Genomic DNA, 24323 nt, shown 5'->3' on the forward strand with positions numbered 1-24323 from the left:
TACACTGGTCTTGAACTGCTGGGCACGAGCTGTCCTCCTGGCTTGGCCTCTCAAAGTGCTGGGATTACAGGTGTGAGCCCCATGTTCAATCACAGTGCACTACAGCTTCTAACTCCTGGGCTCAAGGAATCCTCCTGTTTCAGCCTTCCAACTAGCTGGGACTGCAGGCATGAGCGACTGCACCCAGCTTTTTAAGTATCATTTTTTTGTTTGCTTTGTTTTTTGGAGGCAGAGTCTTGCTCTGTCACCCAGGCTGGAGTGCACTGGCATGATCGTGGCTCACTGCAGCCTCTACCTCCCAGGCTGAAGTGATTCTTGAGCCTCAGCCTCCTGTAGTTGGGGTTATGAGTGTGGTGGTGCACAACTGTAATCCCAGCTACTTTGGAGGCTGAGGGATAAGAATTACTTGAACTTGGTTGGCAGAGGTTGCTGTGAGCTGAGATGGAGCCACTGTACTCTAGCCTGGGCAACAGAGCAAGGCTCTGTCTCAAAAAAAAAAAAAAAAAAAAAAAAAAAGAGGAAAAAGAAAAAGAAGGCTAGGTGTGGTGGCTCACACTTGTAATCCCAGGACTTTGGGAGGTCAACATGGGTGGATCACTGGAGGTCAGGAGTTTGACACCAGCCTGGTCAATATGGTGAAACCTCATCTCTACTATAAATACAAAAATATTAGCTGGGTGTAGTAGTGCATGCCTGTAATCCCAGCTACTCTGGAGGTTGAGATAGGAGAATCACTTGAACCCAGGAGGCAAAGGTTGCTGTGAGCTGACATCGCGTCACTGTACTCCAGGCTGAGTGATAGAGCGAAACTCCGTCTTTAAAATAAAAAAAAAAAAAAAAAAAGGAAGGAAGAAAGAATTAATTAAACTACCAATTATTTAAAAAGTACTATAAGGCCGGGTGTGGTGGCTCAAGCCTGTAATCCCAGCACTTTGGGAGGCCGAGGCGGGTGGTCACGAGGTCAAGAGATCGAGACCATCCTGGTCAACATGGTGAAACCCCGTCTCTACTAAAAATACAGAAAATTAGCTGGGCATGGTGGCGCGTGTCTGTAATCCCAGCTACTGAGGAGGCTGAGGCAGGAGAATTGCCTGAACCCAGGAGGCAGAGGTTGCCGTGAGCTGAGATGGTGCCATTGCACTCCAGCCTGGGTAACAAGAGCGAAACTCCGCCTCAAAAAAGAAAAAAATGTACTATAAATAGATTAATAGGATAAGTTCAGAAATAGATCTAAGGCAAAATGTAGTATATAATAAAGGTGACATTTCAAATGAATAAGAAAAGTATGGATTAATCATCATTTTTACGTCATTGCAAAATATCTCTTTGTTCATGTTAGGCTTTTGACCAAAAGTGTGATTTGACTAGCATTGCATCTAAGGATACTTATTTTTAGATTTGTTTTTCACTTGCCATTTTGTTATAGGTTATTTTTGTGAATGGCTGAATTATTTGTATACTGTAGGTAAATTTAATTTTCTTTCTTGTATTCTTTTTTCTTCTTTAAGAGACGGAGTCTTGCTCTGTCGCCCAGCCTGGTGTACAGCGGCATGGTTATAGCTCACTGCAGCCTTGAACTGCTGAGCTCAAGTGAAGCTCCTGCCTCCCCCTCCGAAGAAATTAGAACTAACAGTTGCATGCCACCACACCTGGTTAATTTTAAAAAAGTTTGTTGTTGTTATAAAGACAGAGTATGGCTATGTTCCCCAAGCTGGTCTTGAGCTCCTGGCCTCAAGTGATCCTCCCACCTTGGTCTCCGAAAATGCTGTGATTGTAGGCTTGAGCCACTGTATCCTGCCAAGTTTTGTTTTTTGAATGTGCTTTAGAGCTCTTTTCTGAGAGTTCATCTCGTTTATTCATTCATATTTATTGTAGTAGAAGTTTTTTTTTTTTTTTTTTTTTAATTTACTTCAACTTGTTTAAAAAGAAAGGGCATAGCCAGGCATGGTGCCACATGCTTATAGTCCTAGCTGCTTGAGAGGCTGAGACAGGAGAATTCCTTGAACCCGGGAGTTCAAGGCTATAGTATGCCTTCATCATACCTGTCAATAGCATGCACTCCAGTCTGGGCAACATATTGAGACCCTGTCGAAAGTTTGTAAATATTTTCTCCTGTAGGTTGCCTTTTCATTTTATTGATGGTTTCCTTTCCCATATAGAAGCCTCATAGTTCGATGTAAGAGGCTGTTTATTTCTGCTTTTGTTGTCATTTCTTTTGGTGTCATATTCAAAAAGTAATTGCCAAGACCACTGTCAAGGAGCTTTTTCCTTGTTTTTTTTTCTAGGAGTTTTATGCTTTCTCTTGTCTTCTCTTCTGTTATTTTCTCTCTCTTCTCTTCCCTCTCCCTCCCCTCCCATCCCCCCTCCCCCTCCCAGTCTCTCTCTGTTCTCTGGTGGAGTCTCACTCTGACCCACTCAGGCACAAGTGCAGTAGTTTGATCTTGGCTGACTGCAACCTCCAACTCCCAGTTTCAAGCAATTGTCCTTCCTCAGCCTCCGGAGTAGCTGGGATTACAGGATTGTGCCACCATACCCGGCTAATTTTTGTATTTTTAGTAGAGACGGGGTTTCACCATGTTGGCCAGGCTGGTCTGGAACTCCTGACCCCAGGTGATCTGCCCGCCACAGCCTCCCAAAGTACTGGAATTACAGGTGTAAGCTACCATGTCTGGCCTGAGTTTTATGCTTTCAAATCTTACATTTCAGTTTTTAATCAATTTCCAGTTAATTTTTGTGTATGGTGTAAGACAAGGGTACAATTTTATTCTTTTGCATATGGATATCCAGTTTTTCCAATGCCATTTATTAAAAACTATTCTTTCCTTAGTGTGTTGTTGTATTGTTTTGTTTTGTTTTTGTATTTTTTGGTAGAGATGGGGTTTCACCATGTTGGCTAGGCTGCCTCGGGGTGTATTTTTTGGAGCCCTTGTCAGAAGATTAGTTGACCATATATGCGTGGGTTTATTTCTGTGCTCTCTTTTCTATTTCCTTGGTGTATCTTTATGTCTCTACCATACTGTTTTGATTACTATAGCTTTGTACTACAGTTTTAAATCAGGAAATGTGATGCCTTTTAAGCTTTGTTCTTCTTTCTCAAGATTGCTTTACCTATTTGGGGTCTTTTGTGGTTTTGTATGAATTTAAAAATTTTCATATTTTTGTGGGAAATGTCATTGGAATTTTGATAGAGATTGCTTTAAATCTGTAGATCTCTTTAGGTAGTATGGACATTTTAACAATATTCTTGCAATCCATGGACACAGATTTTTAACATTTATTTTTGTCTTCTCTAGCTTTTTTTCGTCAGTATCTCACAGTTTGAGTGTACAGACCTTTCACCTCCTTTGTTAAATTTATTCCTAAGTATTTAATTCTTTTTGATGCTATTGTAAATAGGATTGTTTTCTTAACTTTTTTTGGGACAGTTAGTGAATAGAAATGGAACTGATTTTAGCATGTTGATTATGTATTCTACAACTTTAGTATATTTGTTTATTCTTTTCTTGGGAATAAATTCCACTTGATTATGGTGTATGATTTTTTTGCATTTCTTTTTTTTTTTTTTTTTTTTTGTGACGGAGTTTCGCTATTGTTACCCAGGCTGAAGTGCAATGGCGCGATCTCGGCTCACTGCAACCTCTGCCTCCTGGGTTCAGGCAATTCTCCTGCCTCAGCCTCCTGAGTAGCTGGGATTACAGGCACGTGCCACGATGCCCAGCTAATTTTTTGTATTTTTAGTAGAGATGGGGTTTCACCATGTTGACCAGGATGGTCTCGATCTCTTGACCTCGTGACCACCTGCCTCGGCCTCCCAAAGTGCTGGGATTACAGGCTTGAGGCACCGTGCCCGGCTTGTTTGTATTTCTTAAATAGGAGTCATAACAACAAGAACTATCATTTATTGAGCACTTTATTATGTGTCTGGTACTGATGCAGGTGACTTTACATGTATGTATTTATTCCTATATCAAATAATCTGATAATTCTTGATTGCTTATACTCACGTTATATGTGTATATGTATGTGTATATGAATGAATTTCTGGCTTACTCAATATTGACACCTGTTCTATTTTCTCTCAACAGTTGTGGAGGTCATTATTTCATATATTCTATGTAGCACTCTGCTGTGAGTGACAGGACATTCTGTATTGAGGGATATAATGAGATACACATGCTATTTTAGGGTATGAAGATGTGTTTTCAGAGTATATAATGTTGGGGAAAATAAAAGGACTAGTTAACCTGAATATATGAGAGAGATGATCTTTGTAGCCATGAAAGTCATCTGGGACTCTGCCTAGTTTTTGTTGTTGTTATTTTGTTTCTGGTTTGTTGTCGTTGTTGTTGTTTGAGATGGAATTTCCCACTTGTTGCCCAGGCTGCCCAGGCTGGAGTTCAGTGGCACAATGTGGGCTCACTGCAACCTCTGCCTCCCGGGTTCAAGCAATTCTCCTGCCTCAGCCTCCCAAGTAGCTGCGATTATGCAAGCATGCGGCACCATACCAGGCTACTTTTTGTATTTTTAGTAGAGACGGAGTTTTACCACGTTGGCCAGGCTGGTCTTAAACTCCAGACCTCAAGTAATCCGCCTTGGCCTCCCAAAGTGCTGAGATTACAAGCATGAGCCACCACACCTGCTCTATCCTCCTTAGTTTTATTAGGCTCTATTTGTTCTTCTACCTCCTTTTGAGAGTCTATCTCACCCATCAACAAATTAGCACTTCCCTTAAAAGAGAGGTGTTACAGTTAGTGGCACTTTGGGAACTTAAATATTTCACCTTACTGTGTGGAGAGTTTAGCCACTGATCCATCTTCTGCAGTTTGAAAATTTTTCTGCCAACCTCCTACCATCCATTCCTGCCCTCGTCCTTTACCACCCTGCCTTTCGAACTTTGCTGGAACTGTTAAAAAGGGAAGACTCATTTACTGTCTATTACTGTTTGTTCTTTTTTTTTGCTTATGTTGGATTATAAGACTGCATTTTGACTTTTTCCTTAACATAATTCTATTTGTTTAAACTTCCAGGAACTCTTCATCTTTGCTTTTGACCTTTCTACGTGTTTCATAACTGCTGTGGACGTTTTCTTTTCTTTCTTTCTTTTTTTTTTTTTTTTTTTGAGACGGAGTTTCACTCTTGTTACCCAGGCTGGAGTGCAATGGCGTGATCTCGGCTCACCGCAACCTCCGCCTCCTGGGTTCAGGCAATTCTCCTGCCTCAGCTTCCTGAGTAGCTGGGATTACAGGCACGTGCCACCATGCCCAGCTAATTTTTTGTATTTTTAGTAGAGACGGGGTTTCACCATGTTGACCAGGATGGTCTCGATCTCTTGACCTCGTGATCCACCCGCCTCAGCCTCCCAAAGTGCTGGGATTACAGACTTGAGCCACCGCGCCCGGCCCTTTTTTTTTTTTTTTTTTTTTTTTGGTAACGTGGGGTTTTTCCATGTTGGTCGGGCTTGTCTCGAACTCCCAACCTCGGGTGATCCCCTGCCTTAGCCTCTCAAAGTGCTGGGATTACAGGCATGAGCCACCGTGTCCGGCCAGACCTTCTGTAATATTTATGTTCTGGCCTTTCAGTGGGATTTTGGTAGGGAGAATATGTCATTGTTTGGACTTACTTTGCCATCATGAACTATAAGTTGTAGTTTGTTTAGTGTTACAGAATTCTTTAGAATTGTTTAATGACAGTGAATTTAATTAAACAATATAGGGTTTGTAATTTAATATACAGGGATTCTGCCACTAAATATTTGAGTTAAGCAGTTTTCTTAATTATTCAAAATATTGATATCCTTATCTGCAAGATGAAGAATAAGTAAAATAAATAAATGAAATAGTCCTATCTGTCTCATAAGTTTGTCACAAGCATTATTTGAAATAATATATGTAAAGCTCTTAGTATAGGACCTGGTAATAACTCAGTAAATGTTATTTGTTAAGTAGTGACTATTCAAAATAGTTACTTCAAAAACAAATCAAGCCAGATGCAGTGGCTCACGCCTGTAATTCCAGCACCTTGGGAGGCCGAGGCAGGTGGGTCAGTTGAGGTCAGGAGTTTGAGACCAGCCTGGCCAACATGGTAAAACCCCATCTCTACTAAAAATACAAAAAATTAGCTGGGCATGGTGGTGGGCACCTGTAATTCTAGCTATTTGGGAGGCTGAGTCAGGAGAATCATTTGAACCTGGGAGGCAGAGGTTGCAGTGAGCCGAGATCACACCACTGCACTCCAGCCTGGGTGACAGAGTAAGACTTTGTCTAAAAAATAAAAATAAAAACCAAATCAAGTAGGTTTTTCAGAAAGCCTTTTCAAAGAGAGATTAGATTAGTAAACAGATGCTTAGTGGCTGGCTAAATGATAGCAAAACTCTTTTGAATCAAAACAGACTCAGATTAAAAAAACCTCTTAAACATTCTTCCTTTCAGTGTAGTTAGGACTAAGAGTTATGTAGCAGTAGTAAACCTATCATGTGGTATGTTTCTGTTAGGATTGGTTTGATAGTTGTATTATAATTGTATTATTTGTAGAATTAATTTATTAATGTATTGATTGATTAACCTAAGTCCTTTAGTAGTTTTCTTAAATTTTTCTTAAATTTTTTCCTATGCTAATTCTAATGTTTACATGCTCATTCAGGGTATGTTGCCATTTGCATCCTGACAGTGTATTAATGTTTATATTTGTAAGAGTAAAATATTTTATTTCTTATTACAGCGGAATGGCCAAAGACTATGACAGGTCTTCCCAGCACATCAGGGACAACTGCCAGTGTGGTCATCATACGGGGCATGAAGATGTATGTAGCTCACGTAGGTGACTCAGGGGTGGTTCTTGGAATTCAGGATGACCCGAAGGATGATTTTGTCAGAGCTGTGGAGGTGACACAAGACCATAAGCCAGAACTTCCCAAGGAAAGAGAACGAATCGAAGGACTTGGTGGGAGGTAACATTCAGTTGTTTTCTCTTTTCTCTCTGAGTTCTATTTAGTCCTTTTATGCTTTACTAATGAAATTGACCTACTACTCTCCCTTTTATTGAAGTTACTTTCTTAGTATTACAGGTTTTTTAGTTTGTCTGATGTAGTACCCATGTATGTGCATTCGTATTTTTCTTATTATTGTGAATTGACTGTTCATTTCTGGTAATGACTCTAAAAGGAAATAATATATCAGTGGGCCTCAAGGAAAGTGTTCTTCCCACGTCAGCCTCTTAAGAGCTGGGACTACAGGTGCACCTGTGCAACTGTGCCAGCTAATTTCCTTTTTCTTTAAAAAAAAAAAAAAAAATTGTCTCTTTTGGAGAGAAAAGGTTCTAGCAGGTCTCAAACTGGGCTCAAGCAGTCCTCTTGTCTTGTTAATTCATCTAAAAACAGCAATTACGAACCCATTATGTGTTTTTCCAAAACATTTAGTGAGAAGACCAGCATTGTTTTGGTTGTGTAAGTTTCTTTTTTTTTTTTTTTTTTTTATTTGAGACGAAGTTTTGCTCTTGTCACCCAGGCTCCCCAGGCTGGGTGCAATGGCATGATCTTGACTCACTGCAACTTCTGCCTCCCAGGTTCAAGCGATTATCCTGCCTCAGCCTCCCAAGTAGCTGAGATCACAGGCATGCGCTACCACACCCGGCTAATTTTTTTGTAGTATTAGTAGAGGCAGGGTTTCTCATATACACTCTGCCCTCCCCACTACCTTCCAGGCTTCCCCACTGTCAACATCCTTTTCCAGAGTGTTTGTTATAATCAATTAGTGAACCTACAGTGACATATCATTATTACCCAATGTCCTTAGTTTACATTAGGGTTCACTCTGGGTAAACATTTTATGAGTTTTGACATGTAGCTACCATTATAGTATCATGCAGATTAGTTTCATCCCCCTAAGAATCCTCTGTACTTTGCCTATTCATCCCTTCCCACTTTATCCTGGCAGCCACTGATCTTTTTACTGCCTTCATAATTTTGCATTTTCCAGAATGTCATGTAGTTGGAATCATACAGTACGCAGTAGTCCCTATTGATGACTTTTTAATATATGCATTTATCATTTGTAATATCCTGGTTCACTGAGTTATGTAGATCTTGCAAATATTGACACTTTTTATTATATTGTATCATATCCAGTCATGCAGCCTCTCAGAAAACTCCACTGTATACATATGGTCTTAGTAGTATTATCAGAAAAAAAGTGACCTTGAGGACACCCTGAAAAAGTCTTCAGAACATGCTGGGGCCCCTAAACCATATTTTGAGAAAAACTTTCCCAATACTATTATGGTTTCATCATCTTTTATATTTTAATCTTCAGTCCTTCTGGAATTTTAAGATCTAAGTTATGTAGTAAATATAAAAGTTAACTTTTTTTTCTAGATGGCTATTAGTAGCCACTTGAATAATTATACATCTTTTCATTACAGAGTAGCAGGCTGACCAGGCTTAAGACCCGTCTTCACTGGGAAGATAACCTTGAATTTACCCTCTCCTTGTATTTCTCTGGTTAAGATAAATGTGGATATCACCTCTGTTATAAGACAGCATTGCTTATTTTAGAATGATCCTTGAACAGAATTGCATCTTGGTAGGGAAGTCTTTGAATGGACTATACATTTCTATTCAGAAGCACAGACCTTGGCTTCCTTACATGCGTGTAGTTTGTCTTGTGTAGGGACCAAGAAACTATAGTCATGTGCTGTTTATTACATAGGTTTCTGTGACGCCTGAGCCTACCTAAGCTAGACCCTGTCATCTTGCTTACAACTGAACCATGACTTGGGAGATTAAAAAATGGCTCTGGCTGTCTGAATTACTGCTGAAGACAACATCCTTGAAGCCGATATGGCGGCGTACTGTATTTCCTGCCGAATATCCTGCAAAGTTAGATGAACCTCCTTTCTGGCTGTAGTTTATTTGATTCTGTGATTGTGAAGGTCAGAATATATCTGAGACCTCTCTGCTGGTTGTCATGCTAAGTGGGCTTTGCAAATTATAAATAGAATTCCTCCATTTATTTGGGTCTTTTCTGGGCTATTTTTTTCTCTGCTTATTTACCAGTATTGTAATTTTTAAAACTGAGACTTTATTGTAATTTTTAGTATTGGTAGGCCCGATTCCTTTTCATTAATCTTTTTTTAAAAAATACTTTTCTTGGCCAGGCGCAGTGGCTCACACCTATATAATCTCAGCATTTGGGGAGGCCGAGGCTGGTGGATCACAGTCAGGAGTTTAAGACCAGCCTGGCCAAGATTGTGAAATCCCATCTCTACTAAAAATACAAAAAATTATCTGTGCGGGTGGTAGGTGCCTGTAATCCCAGCTACTTAGGAGGCTGAGGCAGAGAATTGCTTGAACCTGGGAGGCGAAGGTTGCAGTGAGCTGAGATCGCACCACTGCACTTCAGCCTGGGCGACAGAGCAAGATTCCGTCTTAAAAAAAAAAAACAAAAAACTTTTATTGGGACCAGGCATGGTGGCTCACACCTGTAATCTCAGCACTTTGGGAGCCTGAGGCGGACGATCACCTGAGATCAGTAGTTCTAGACTAGCCTGGCCAACATGGTGAAACCCCATCTCTACTAAAAATACAAAAAAAATATCAAGGCGTGGCGGTGCATGCCTGTAATCCCAGCTATTCGGGAGGCTGAGGCCAGAGAATCCCTTGAACCCGGGAGGTGGAGGTTGCAGTGAGCCGAGATTATGCCACTGTACTCCAGCCTGGGCAACAAGAGTAAAAACTATGTGTCAGGAAAAAGAAATAAAGCTGTTGGCTGTGATGGCTCATGCCTGTAATCCTAGCACTTTGGAAGCCTACATGGGAGGATCACTTGAGGTTAGAAGTTTGAGACCAGCCTTGTCAACACAGCGACCTCCATCTCTATGTAAAATATTTTTATAATTAAAAATAAATAAATGAACAAAAGAAATAATTATTTTCTACAGAAGAAATTACCCTTTTGTGTTTAAAAATATATATGACTATTTTTTTCTTGTTTTTTTCACTTGAATTTTAAAATTATATTTTATTTGATTTTAATAACTTTTTTAGAAGGAGTTTTTTGGCTTTCTTGCCAAAAATACCATCTGGACAGTTGGACAGATACTGTGCCATTTTGGAGCAGGTAACTTTTTGCAAAAATTGAGCTATTTTATTATAAGTTATTTCCTTGCTTCCCTCTGTCCCAGCCTAGGCAACAGGCCAGCATTATGTTTTTCCAGCCTTCTGTTGCTGCTCAGTCAGCTCTCTGCATGTCAGGCTGTTCCTTTTTACATGCCTTTTAATCATACAGGACAACAACATGGAGTGCAGTAAAAGCAGCATCTTTTATACCATTGCTTTGGTTTTTTGTTACTAGATTTAAAACTTCTATGTTTTTTTTTTTTTTGAGACGGAGTTTCGCTCTTGTTAACCCAGGCTGGAGTGCAATGGCACGATCTCGGCTCACCGCAACCTCCGCTTCCTGGGTTCAGGCAATTCTCCTGCCTCAGCCTCCTGAGTAGCTGGGATTACAGGCACACGCCACCATGCCCAGCTAATTTTTTGTATTTTTTTAGTAGAGACGGGGTTTCACCATGTTGACCAGGATGGTCTCGGATCTCTCGACCTCGTGATCCACCCGCCTTGGCCTCCCAAAGTGCTGGGATTACAGGCTTGAGCCACCGCGCCCGGCCTAAAACTTCTATGTTTTAATCAGTATCATTATTTGTCTTTTTGTTTCTCAGAAACACAGATCATAGTATTTTTGAATACTAAGTGTCAGGAGAGCTGCTTGTCCTAGTTACGTTGGAAGCAGCTACTTTAAATTACTTAAGTACTCAGTCTTAAATTTTAGGGAGCAGGTTTAGGAAACAATAATAGAGCTTTAAGATGGTATTAGGGCAGAATGTTGGCATCTTACCATAACTCTATGTTTCATGGAGTCTTGTGAATGACAAATTTAGTATTTACTCTGCTGTTGACTTTTGAGGATCATCGCTGAAGAAAGCTTAATATAATAAAATGAATACCTTTGATATTTTAACTCTTGTGATGATCAACATGTTGATTTCAGAACTTATTTAGAGTAGTTCTTGGCTGGACATGGTGGCCCACGCCTATAATCCCAGCACTTTAGGAGGCCCAGATGGGAGGATGGCTTGTGCTCAGGAGCTTAAGACTAGCCTTACAAGCATAGTGAGATCTATTCTCTACAAAAACAATTTAAAAATTAGCCATATGTGGTGGTGCATGCCTGTGGTCCCAGCTTTTTGGGAAACTGAGGTGGGAGGATCACTTGAGCCCTAGAAGTCAAGCTGTGGTGAGCCACGGTCACATTACTGCACTCCAGCCTGGGCAACAGAGCAAGTCCCTGTCTCAAAACAAAACAAACAAAAACTAGTTTTCAAAAGGGATGGAAGGCCAGGCACGGTGGCTCATGCTTATTATCTCAGTGCTTTGGGAGGCTGAGGCAGGCAGATCTCTTGAGGCCAGGAGTTTAACACCAGCCTGGCCAATATGGTTAAACCCTGTCTCTACTAAAAATACAAAAATTAGCCAAGCATGATGGCAGATGCCTGTAATCCCAGCTACTCAGGAGGCTGAGGCAGGAGAATCATTTGAACCCAGAAGGTGGAGGTTGACGTAAGCCGAGATCGCACCATTGCACTCCAGCCTCGGCAACAAGACCAAAACTTTTGTCTCAAAAAAAAACCCACCACCAATAAAAATTGTAAAAAGTTCTGCTATGTTTTCCCCATCCCCAACAGAAACCCTCAGAATTCTATAACCTTTCCTTTATAATTGCTTATATCATGATTTAGTCCCTCTCCATTTATTTATTTATTTATTGAGACGGAATCTCACTCTGTCACCCAGGCTGGAGTGCAGTGGTTCGATCTTGGCTCACTGCAGCCTCCACCTCCTGGGTTCAAGCAGTTCTCTCTCTCCACTTAGATAAGGTCTTCTGCCAACCCCCAATTGCTTGCTAATTAAGTCATTTTGCTTTTTTTTTTTTTTTTTTCCTTGACATGGTAGTTAAACTCACTTTTCTTCACAGTTTCGTTCATTCGGTTGTACTGCCTATTCCAGTAATCTCAAAATTTTCCTCTCTGAACAGGAATTTCAGCTTATGCATCTTTGTATCTGAAACACATAAGGCATTATTTTGTGATAATGTAGTCTTGTTTTATTAGTTATTTAATATATTGAGCTACCTTAGTTGTTACATTTTAATCATTTAGATTATTTATGTGAACTCTATTTATTTTTAGTGTGATGAACAAGTCTGGAGTGAATCGTGTAGTCTGGAAACGACCTCGGCTCACTCACAATGGACCTGTTCGAAGGAGCACAGTTATTGATCAGATTCCTTTTCTGGCAGTAGCAAGAGCACTTGGTAAGTGGGACTTAATTTGGTGAAATTATATTGAATTTTCTACAATATACAGTGACAAAATAAAAGAGGAGACTGAGAACTAAACCCTTACTTGGCATATGATGAGTATAGACCTATCATGATATTCTGTTAAATGTTTTAGAACCTAATCGAGGCCATGCACGCTGACTCATGCTTATAATCCCAGCACTTCGGGAGGCTGAGGTGGGCAGATCACTCGAGGTCAGGAGATTGTGCCAGTGCACTCCAGCCTGGGTGACAGAACAAGACTGTGTGTGTGTGTGTGTGTGTGTGTGTGTGTGTGTGTGTTTTAAGCCTAATTGAGGGGAAGGTTTACGTGTCTATTTCACCAACAATTGCCCTTTGTTTATGAGTCACGTTCAATGTTTTGCTAGTTTTTATCTATGCTTAAAGAAGTATATGCCTATGTCTAGGCTTAATGTTACCCTTGAAACTTTTTTTTTTTTTTTTTTTTTTTTTGTGATGGAGTCTCACTCTTGTTGCCCAGGCTAGAGTACAGTGGCACAATCTTGGCTCACCACAACCTCTGCCTCCCGGGTTCAAGCGATTCTCCTGCCTCCGCCTCCCAAATAGCTGGAATTACAGGTGTGCACCACCAAGCCGAGCAAATTTTTTTATTTTTAGTAGAGATGGGGTTTTTCCATGTTGGTCAGACTGGTCTCAAACTCCCAACCTCAGATGATCCTCCCGCCTCAGCCTCCCAAAGTGCTGGGATTACAGGCATGAGCCACCACGCCCGGCCTCCTTTAAACTATTTTTAAGTATCCTATCCTACTTTAGCCCTTAATATTCCTCCTGAGAGCCTTCAAAACCTCTTTTTTTTCTTTAATTAGCGAAGTGAAATAACTATTAAAAAAAAAGTTATATTTCTGGTCTATCTGGTTTTAGAAAGGAGGCTAGAGAATTATACCTATTAAGATATCTTGCGCCGGGCGCGGTGGCTCAAGCCTGTAATCCCAGCACTTTGGGAGGCCGAGGCGGGTGGATCACGAGGTGGAAAGATCGAGACCATCCTGGTCAACATGGTGAAATCCCATCTCTACTGAAAGTGCAAAAAATTAGCTGGGCATGGTGGCACGTGCCTGTAATCCCAGCTACTCAGGAAGCTGAGGCAGGAGAATTGCCTGACCCCAGGAGGCGGAGGTTACGGTGAGCCGAGATCGCGCCATTGCACTCCAGCCTGGGTAACAAGAGCGAAACTCCGTCTCAAAAAAAAAAAAAAAAAAAAGATATCTTATCTTGGCTATGCTAGATGGGGGTGGTATTTCCAAAGAAAATGTCTCTGAGAAAATACAAATTTGTTTTTATTTTAAGAGACAGGGTTTTGTTCTGTTATTCAGGCTGGATTGTAGTGGCATGATGACAGCTCACTGCAACTTCTACCTCCCAGGCTCAGGTTATCCTCCTACCTCAGCCTCTCAAGTAACCGGGACTATAGGCGTGAGCTACCATGCCTAGCTAATTTTTTCTTTTTTGAGGAGATGGAGTCTCACTATGTTGCTGGGCTGGTCCTGGGCTTAAGCCATTCTCCTACCTTGGCCTCCCAAAGTGCTGGGTTTACAGGCATGAGCCACTCTATCCAGCACAACGTGTGTATATGTATGCATTACAGGCATGAGCCACCACGTCCAACTACTACTCATGACTTTTTTTTTTTTTTTTTGAGACGGAGTTTCGCTCTTGTTACCCAGGCTGGAGTGCAATGGCGCGATCTCGGCTCACCGCAACCTCCACCTCCTGGGTTCAGGCAGTTCTCCTGCCTCAGCCTCCTTAGTAGCTTGGGATTACAGGCACGCACCACCATGCCCAGCTGATTTTTTTGTATTTTTAGTAGAGACTGGGTTTCACCATGTTGACCAGGATGGTCTCGATCTCTTGACCTTGTGATCCACCCGCCTCGGCCTCCCAAAGTGCTGGGATTACAGGCTTGAGCCACCATGCCCGGCCACTACTCATGATTTTTAACCTAGCAGCTGGAAAGATGGAGTTGAAATGACTGGAACATCAGTGAAAAGGAGAGGTTAGAAGTTCAGTTTTGGACACATTACCCTTTAGGCACTTTTTAGACATTAAGATGGTGGAACCTATTTGGCTTCCCATTATAAGAATTGATTTCAGGTGAGGTCCAGGCTGGAGATTTTAATGTGGGGGAGCCAGTAGCATATTGATAGTATCCAAAGTCTTGAGGTCATGTAGGGATTGAGTACAGAGAGAAAAGGGGGAAGGTCTAGTGGCCGAGCCTTGAGATACTCTCACTATTCAGACTTGGAGGATGTACTCTGATTCCACTTGAGGGTTGGATTCAAATTTTAAAAGAGTAAGGGGATATGAATGGAAGAACAAGGTAAAACAGCTAAGAGCTGTAAGTTGAATAGCAGGAAATTTGGGAGAGGGTGCCCTGGAAGCTAAGTGAAGAAAGTGTTTCCAGAAAGAAGGTGTTTCAATTACTGTTGTAATTTAGGTGGAGGGGGGATTGAATGACCATGGGATTTAGGAATGTGGAGGTCATTGGTGACCTTGACAAAGAAAGTAGCTTTTGGTGGAATAGGGAGACCGCAACCATGATTCGGGTTAAAGAAAGAACTATCTTCTTGACTAGGAGGAATAAAAATTGATACAGCAAGTTTAGACAGTTTTTGGTAGAAGTTACCTTATTTCAACATAATTTTGTAAATACATACAGAAATTAAAATTTTGATAAAAGGGCTTATACAAGACAAAATCGTTTTAGTGATAAAAAAGCTTTTTTCCTCTTGATTTTTTTGTAACATAAATATTTTCTTTTCAAAAATATTGATACCTTTTAGATTTTAATATTTAAGCTAAAAAGGCTTTGTCTTACTACTTTTCAAACCATTATTCTGATACTTGGAAATTTTTTTTTGTGTGAGATGGAGTCTTACTCTCAGGTTGGAGTGCAGTGGCATGATCTCAGCTCACTGCAACTTCTACTTCCCAGGTTCACCTGATTCTCCTGCCTCAGCCTCCTGAGTAGCTGGGATTACAGGCACGTGCCACCACACCTGGCTGATTTTTGTATTTTTAGTAGAGACAGGGTCTCATCTTGTTGGCCAGGCTGGTCTCCAACTCCTGACCTCAGGTGATCCGCTTGCCTCAGCTTCCCAAAGTGCTGGGATTACAAGTGTGAGCCACCGCAACCAGCCCAGAATTTTTTTTTTTTTTTTTTTCTTCTTGAGACAGAGTTTTCGCTCTTGTTACCCAGGCTGGAGTACAATGGCGCGATCTCGGCTCACCGCAACCTCCGCCTCCTGGGTTCAGGCAATTCTCCTGCCTCAGCCTTCTGAGTAGCTGGGATTACAGGCACACGCCACCATGCCCAGCTAATTTTTTATTTTTAGTAGAGACAGGGTTTCACCATGTTGACCAGGATGGTCTGGATCTCTTGACCTCGTGATCCACCCGCCTCGGCCTCCCAAAGTGCTGGAATTACAGGCTTGAGCCACCGCGCCCGGCCTCAGAAAAAATATTTTTAAAAGAGCTATGCTGGCCGGGCGCGGTGGCTCACGCCTGTAATCCCAGCACTTTGAGAGGCTAGGGCGGGCGATCGTGAGGTCAGGAGTCTGAGACCAGCCTGGCCAACATAGTGAAACCCCGTGCCTACTGAAAATACAAAAAATTAGCTGGGCGTAGTAGCAGGCACCTGTAATCCCAGCTACTCGGGAGGCTGAGACAGGAGAATTGCTTGAACCTGGGGCACAGAGGTTGCAGTGAGTGGAGATTGCACCACCACACTTCAGCCCAGGCAACAGTGTGAGACTCTGTCTCAAAAAAAGGAAAAAAAAAAAAAAAGCCTATACAATTGGTTTTCTGAGTTTAGCTTGTGCATGGAAGTACTTATTGGCTTAAAGTAAATTAAATGCTAGTATTTAGCACACAGCCTTATGGTTTACGGCCGTTTTTCTTCTAGCTTTTATTTTGTGTGTGAGGGAGGGGGTGGGAATAGATTTTTCCTTGTCAGTGTTGGTACCCTATAGACACTGATGATGATAATACTCAAGTATCAATGTAGCAAAGATGCCTCCTAGTGGCTGCCTGCTGGAATTGCATTTGAGTCTCGCAATTATTCATTGTGGAGATAATTTTTGAGTACAGTGTTTATGAAGCACTCTGCCGTATGTACAAACACGTGATCTTTGCCTTCTTGGAGCTTCCATTCTAGGAAAGGGGGAAGGCATTCATCAAATGATCACAAAAACTAATTTTTTTTTTTTTTTAATATGGAGTTTCGCTCCTGTCACCCAGGCTGGAGTGCAGTGGTGTAATCTCAGCTCGTTGCAACCTCGGCGCTTCCCAGGTTCAAACTATTCTCCTGACTCAGCCTCCCAAACAGCTGAGGTTACAGGTGCCCACTACCACACCCAGCTAATTTTTGTGTATTTCGTATAGACGAGGTTTTGCCATGTTGGCCAGGCTGGTCTCGAAGTTCTGACCTCAGGTGATCAACCTGCCTCAGCCTCTCAAGTACTGGGATTACAAGTGTGAGCCACTGACCCCAGATAAAACTGAAAATTTTTAATTCTTCTTCTTTTTTTTTTTTTGAAATGGAGTCTCACTCTCACCCAGGCTGGAGTGCAGTGGCACAATCTCAGCTCACTGCAACCTTCGCCTCCCAGGTTCAAGCGATTCTTCTGCCTCCGCCTCCCGAGTAGCTGAAACTACAGGCTTATGCCACCACACCCAGCTAATTTTTGTAGAGATGGGGTTTCACCATGTTGTCCAGTCTGGTCTCGAACTCCTGACCTCAGGTGATCTGCCTGCCTTGGCTTTCCAAAGTGCAGGGATCACAGGCACAAACCACTGCACTCAGCCAATTCTTCTATGTATTAATGAAAACCTAAAATAAAGATATTTCACCTAACCAGAGAGTCAAGAAAAGTGATATTTGAACTGAGATTTGAAGAATTGCTGAAGGTTAAGGAGGAAGAAAGTGTTTTAGGCATAGAAAACAGCATTTTCAAAAAGCTCAGTGATAGAAGCATAGTGACATAAGAAACTCTGGTGAAGGCCAGTGTAGATGGAACAGGGATAAAGAAGTAAGAGACTTGGATAAAATGAGACAATACTGTATTTTATAGGCAGTGATAAAGAGTTGTGTTTAACTGGATGTGGTGGCTCACACCCATAATTCAAATACTTTGGGAGGCCAAGGCAGGTGGATTGCTTGAGTTCAAGGAGTTCAGGAGTAGCCTGGGCAACATGATGAAATCTTCTCTCTGCAAAAATTTAGCTGGGCGTGGTTGTGTGTGCTCGTAGTACCAGTTACTCAGGAGTCTTTGGTGGGAGGATTGCCTGAGCCCAGCAGGCTGCAGTGAGCCAAGATTGCATCACTGTACTCCAGCCTGGGCAACAGAGCAAGACCCTGTTTCAAAAAAACAGAAGTATTGCGTCTATTTTAAAATCAATTGTAAACTATAACAGAGTAAGGGGTAGGAGACATAACCAGATTTGTGTGTTTTTAATTGTGGTAAAATATACTTAACCTATGGATAACTTACCATTGTAAACATGTGGTTCATTGATGTTAGGTATAGTTACACTGTTACGCAACCATCACCACCATTTGTCCTAGATTTGTGGAGGGGTTTTAATTTTTGTTTTTGTAATTTCAACTTTTAGATTGAGGAAGTACATGTACAAGTTTGTTACATGGGTATATGCTGAGGTTTGGGGTATGATTGATTACATCATCCAGGTAGGGAGCATAGAGTACCCAATTATTAGCTTTTCAACTCTTCCTCCTTCCCTCCCTTCTCCCTCTAGTAGTCCCCAGTGTCTATTATTGCCATCTGTATATTCATGTATACCCAGTGTTTAGCTCCCACTTACAAGTGAGAACATGTGGTATTTGGCTTTCTTTTCCTGAGTTAATTTGATTAGGATAATGGCTTCCAGCTGCATCTGTATTGCTGCAAAGAATGTATTTCATTCTTTTTTTGTGGCTGTGTAGTATTCTGTTGTGTGTATGTACCATATTTTTAACCATTTAACTTTGATGGGCACCTAGGTTGATTCCTTGTCTTTGCTATTGTGAATAGTGCTGCGATGAACATTTGAGTACATGTGTGTTTTTTGGTAGAGTGATTTATTTTCTTTTTAATGTATACTCAGTAATGGGATTGCTAGATGGAATGGTAGTTCTATTTTAAGTTCTTTGAGAGATCTCCGTACTGCTTTCCACAGTGGCTGAATTAATTTATATTCTTACCAACAGTGTGTAAGCATTCCCTTTTCTCTGCAGCCTTGCCAGCATCTGTCATTTTTTGACTTTTTAATAGTAGCTCTTCTCACTGGTATGAGATGGTAACTCATTGTGGTTTTGATTTGCATTCTCTATATTAGTAATGTGCTGCTTTTTATGTTTGTTGACCACTTGCATGTCTTCCTTTGAAAAGTGTCTGTTGATGCCTTTTGCCCACTTTTTAATGGGATTATTTGTTTTTAACTTGTTAAATTGTTTAAGTTCCTTATAGATTCTAGATATTAGATCTTTGTCAAATACATAGTTTGTGAATATTTTCTCCCTTTCTGTAGGTTGCCTATTTACTCTGTTGATAGTTTCTTTTGGTGTGCAGAAGCTCTTTAATTAGGTCCCGCCTGTCAATTTTTGTTTTTGTTGCAGTTGCTTTTGAGGATTTAATCATAGATTCTTTCCCAAGGCTGATGTCCATCCAGGATTCTCACAGTTTGAGATCTTACATTTAAATCTTTAATCCAGTAGGTTAGTGTTTTAAACTGATAAGAACAGATACTACACTTGATCTTAGCCAAAAGGCCGAGAAGCGATAGGTTGGTGTTTTAAAGAGAATTTTGATTGCCATTTTGAGAATGGATTGCAGGTGTCCCCAAACTTTTTACACAGGGGGCCAGTTCACTGTCCCTCAGACCGTTTGAGGGCCGCCACATACTGTGCTCCTCTCACTGACCACCAATGTAAGAGGTGCCCCTTCCTGAAGTGCGGCGGGTGGCCTGATAAATGGCCTCAGGGGGCCGCATGCGGCCTTCGGGCGGTAGTTCGGGGATGCCTGGATTAGAGGCTGTAAACATTGTTGGACATTCTCCATGGGAAGCCACTCAGAGGGGTGCTGAAATTTGCTAGGGGTAAGGACCACTGAATGTCTTGTGGACTAATGGTTGCCATCTGCCAAGGATCAAGCAGAAATATACTGGAACCAGAAGAAAGGCCTCCTCTTTTCTGGTATCCTTTCAGTGCCCTCTACTGAAGAAAAAAGGGAATTGGCTGTCTGCCAGCATTCAAGGCACCTCCTTTCAGGACCTACGGAAATGATGTTCTGTGATCTTTCTTTGGTGTACAAACCCTAGACCAATAATAAAAACCTTAGTTAAAGGCCCAGTTCTGATAGTTACCAGTTATCTGATCTTACATAGTCACATAGACGTTTTGAACTGGTGAAACAGGGGAAAGTGACTATGAATATGAATCATCTGTCTGGTGAGTTTGTTACAAGGGACTTATACCAGCAAATTCAAAAGAACTTGAGCATCAAAACGAATCATAACGGGAATAAATTTAAAAATATTGAATAAAAAAGATTCTGTAAGTCTCTGTTGAGACAGAATGTACAGGTAGAAGAATGGAAAACCTTTTTTTTTTTTTTTTTTTTAACATTTAAAGGTGTTTAATTGGGCAATGAATGATTTGCAGATTGAATGTGCCACGCCCCCTGTCCCCCCCAGCCCCAGCAGATCCAGAGACTCCAAGCAAGACTCTTCTTTAAAAAAGACTTTTGGGCTAGGTACAGTGGCTCATGACTGTAATCCCAGCACTTTGGGAGGCCGAGGCAGGTGGATCATGAGGTCAGGAGATGAAAACCATCCTGACTAACACGGTGAAACCCCATCTCTACTGAAAATACAAAAAATCAGCCTGACATGGTGGCATGCGCCTGTAGTCCCAGCTACTCAGGAGGCTGAGGCAGGAGAATTGCTTGAACCTGGGAGGCAGAGGTTGCAGTAAGCCGAGATTGCACCACTGCACTCCAGCCTGGCTGACAGAGTGAGACTCTGTTAAAAAAAAAAACAAGAACAAAGAAAAACTTTTTTGGGGGCTGGGCACGGTGGCTCATGCCTGTGATCCCAGCACTTTGAGAGGCCAAGGCGGTAGGATCACAAGGTCAGAAATTCAAGACCAGCATGGCTGACATGGTGAAACCCCGTCTCTACCAAAAATACAAAAAATTAGCTGGACGTGGTAGTGTGTGCCTGTAATCCCAGCTCCTCAGGAGGCAGGAGAATCACGTGAACCCAGGAGGCAGTGGTTGCAATGAGCAAAGATCGAGCCATTGCACTCCAGTGTAGGTGACAGAGCAAGAATCCATCTCCAAAAAAAAAAAAAAAAAGATTTCTGTGCCACGTACAGTGGCTTGTTCCTGTAATCCTGGCACTTTGAGAGGCAGGAGTGGGTGGATTACTTGAGCTCAGGAGTTTGAGACCAGCCTGGCCAACATGGTTAAACCCCATCTGTAGAAAAAATACAAAAAAATTAGCTGGGTGTGGTGGTGCACGCCTGTAGTCCCAGCAACTTGGGAGACAGGTGAGAGGATTGCTTGAGTCTGAGAGGCCAAGGCTGCAATGAGCCACCACTGCAGTCCATCCTGGGCTACAGAGTAAGCCCCTGTCAGAAAAAAAAGACGTTTGGAGGTTGGGAAAAAGGAGAAAAAAGAACCAAAGTAAAGTAAAACTGTCAGCTAATAAATGCAGTTAGAATGTTCTATCATCAGTTTATAACCATTATAGTAATAATTGATTCATTCAGGAATCATCAGCAGATGCTAAAATATGGCATATTTTGGTACAGAACAGGATATTTCATAGAGCCTCAAACAATAGTAGGACAGACTGACACACTGTCTCTCCTCATGTGATATAAAGAGAAGGACATGACATCAGCACTGTAGTTCTATGGCCAAAAATGAGTTTACCTGGACATGAACCACCGTAGAGCATGAGGAGACAATCCAATGGATCCAATTTAAAGGTCATTGTGCAAAAAAACTGTCTTCCCTTTTTTTTTTTAAAAGATGGAGTCTCACTCTGTTGCCCATGCTGGAGTGCAGTGGCAGGATCCTAAGAGGATCACTTGAGCCCAGGAGATCAAGGCTGCAGTGAGCCGTGATTGTGCCACTAACTGTCTCCATGTTTGATTTTTATTATTTTGTCAATCAGAGAGCTTTATTTTCTGTTATAAAGAGGTAAATGTATCTTTGTGAGCTTATCTGGATTATAATTAGATTTTAGTGGTTGCATGTGTTCTGTTCTACTGCTCAGAGGGTTGAATTGCTCTTTGAAGAGTCTGGTTAGTAATGATTTTGCTATTTTTGAGTGGGAGTAATTGACTTGAATTATTTGGTTGGACTCTGAGCATGTTTGAATTGCCAGTATTTCTGATGGGCGCTAATGGGGAAGTTTAAATAAGGAAAAGGACAAAGAGCTTCCTTTTGTTTAGCAACAACAAAAAAAGAGACTTACTGAAAGGGGACAAAAATTGTTTAACCTCTTGTCTGAAAATCTTTTGCTTTTAATTTAGGCCTTTCCCTTACGTAGTTCATAATAAACCAAAGAGGTGGAAATTAATGTTTTCTCCTTTCTGTCTCTTCCTCATTTATTGGAAACAAAAGAAAAATTTATACTGTTTCATTATGTTATCTTACGTATTACAGAAAAGTAGATGGTTTCTATAAATCATTTTTATTTTCTTCTGTTTCAGTTTTATTGATTTTTTTTTGGTTTGGGTTGACTATATCTAATAGGTCTACAGGCAGAAGTTTAGGCATTGTTTTTATGTAGAGCTAATCAAGGAGAAGGATAAAAGTAAGAGCCTTCTTTTTCTGGCTCACTGACAGGGAGAACTGTTGCTCTCCAAAGGCTGGTCATACGGTTGGTAAAGAGCCTTAAAATGCTGTTTTCGATTTTGAATTTTCTTCCAAGTGACTGGTACTCATTCTGTAAGTTTTGGTGTAGGTACTGTACTTCTCTAGGGGTTAACAGGAAGTTTGCACACAGCCATTGGCACTTCTGTTGGTAGGGTAAGTTCGCATTTTGTCCTTTTTCTTCAAAATTATCTTGATTAATCCTGGCCCTTTGTGCTTAGCCTATCAAATTCTACAGCAGTCCTTTTGGGATTTTGGTTAGAATTACATTGACTTTGTAGATTATTTTGGGAAGAATTAATATTTTTATTATAACAAGTATTCCTATCTATGAATGTGATTGGTTACTTCATTTATTTCGATTATCTTTTTAATGTTTCAAAATAGATCCTATAATTTTCATAACAGGTGTGTATACCTTTTGTTAAATTTGTTCCTAATTACCTTATATCTTGTTCATTGTTAAAATCAGATTATTTAAAAATTTGTATTTTCTAAGTATTGCTATTGTATAGAAATACTGTTAGGCCAGGCACAGTGGCTCACGCCTGTAATCCCAGCACTTTGGGAGGCCGAGGCGGGTGGATCATGAGGTCAAGAGATCGAGACCATCCTGGTCCACATGATGAAACCCCGTCTCTACTAAAAATACAAAAAATTAGCTGGGCATGGTGGCGCATGCCTGTAATCCCAGCTACTCAGGAGGCTGAGGCAGGAGAATTGCCTGAACCCAGGAGGCGGAGGTTGCGTTGAGCCGAGATCACACCATTGCACTCCAGCCTGGGTAACGAGCGAAACTCTGTCTCAAAAAAAAAAAAAAAGAAATACTATTGACTTACATATTGGGTTTGTATTTAACAACTTTGCTAAACTTTTCTACTGTAATAATTTCTTTTTGGTTTTCAGTGTAGAAATGAAATTATCTCAGCTGGTTCTGTTTCAAGATTAAAAAAAGAAGTGAAATTATCTGTAATAATAATATTATTTTCTCTTTTCCATTTTGTATACCTTTTATTTTTATTATCTTACTGTGCTGGGAAGGACTCAGTATAGTATTAGAAGAGAAGCAATGATACAAGGTATAGTTTTCTTATTCCTGCATTTTAAAGGGAATACAGTTAACATTTTATCTTCAAAATGATTATTACAGAATTCTAGTGGATGTACTTTATCAGGTTAAGGGGGTTCCCTTTTATTCTTACTTTGCTAGAGAGTCTTATCGTGAAAGAAGTTTGAATGTTACCAAATGCTTTTCTGCGTCTATTGAGACTGTGTAGATTGTCTTTTAATCTGTTGCTGTCATACTATTGGCTTCCAACTAATACTTCTTTCTTTTTCTGCTCCCTTCCCCCAGGTGATTTGTGGAGCTATGATTTCTTCAGTGGTGAGTTTGTGGTGTCACCTGAACCAGACACAAGTGTCCACACTCTGGACCCTCAGAAGCACAAGTATATTATATTGGGGAGTGATGGACTTTGGAATATGATTCCACCTCAAGATGCCATCTCAATGTGCCAGGACCAAGAGGAGAAAAAATACCTGATGGTGAGAAGTGATTCAATAACTTGATATTGTTGTTTAAACATTGTTTTGGTACTTCTATTAGGGTCTTGAATATGAATTAAGGACATTCACCTTGGGTAGATTCTTGCATTTGCCTAGATCTCCTAGTGGGTAAAATATAGGCTTTGTAGATCCTAATCATTAGGGGAATGAGACAAGAAATAAGTAAGAGAAACCTAATAACAAAATGCACAACCACTGACTTCAGTATAAATTGGCCTATGAAACATTGCTAATTCCTTATTTTAAAAATGACATATAATTTGCATACCGTAAAATTTATCCTTTTAAAGTATATAATTCAGTAATTCTTAGTGTAGTTGACAAAGCTGTGCAACCATCACCACCACTTTTTTTTTGAGAAAGAATCTTGATCTGTCACCCAGGCTGGAGTACAGTGGTGTGATCTCAGCTCACTCTAACCTCTGTCTCCCAGGTTCAAGCGATTCTTCCACCTCAGCCCCCC

At 41.0% G+C, this 24323-nt stretch overlaps 1 protein-coding gene and 1 pseudogene across 1 annotated transcript in view; one reads left to right on the top strand and one right to left on the bottom strand.

The window, feature by feature from the left end:
- PPM1D (protein phosphatase, Mg2+/Mn2+ dependent 1D) overlaps positions 1-24323 on the top strand; it is a 57274-nt gene that overhangs the window by 14770 nt on the left and 18181 nt on the right. The window contains exons 2-4 of the mRNA XM_039476860.2: positions 6718-6946; positions 12241-12365; positions 23649-23839. Coding sequence (XP_039332794.1) covers positions 6718-6946; positions 12241-12365; positions 23649-23839 — 545 coding nt within the window. The remainder of the gene's footprint in view (positions 1-6717; positions 6947-12240; positions 12366-23648; positions 23840-24323) is intronic.
- Positions 19077-19191, bottom strand: LOC120367096 (U2 spliceosomal RNA; annotated as a pseudogene).

The sequence above is a fragment of the Saimiri boliviensis genome, chromosome 17 (assembly GCF_048565385.1).
Source record: "Saimiri boliviensis isolate mSaiBol1 chromosome 17, mSaiBol1.pri, whole genome shotgun sequence".
Classification (NCBI taxonomy): Eukaryota; Metazoa; Chordata; class Mammalia; order Primates; family Cebidae; genus Saimiri; species Saimiri boliviensis.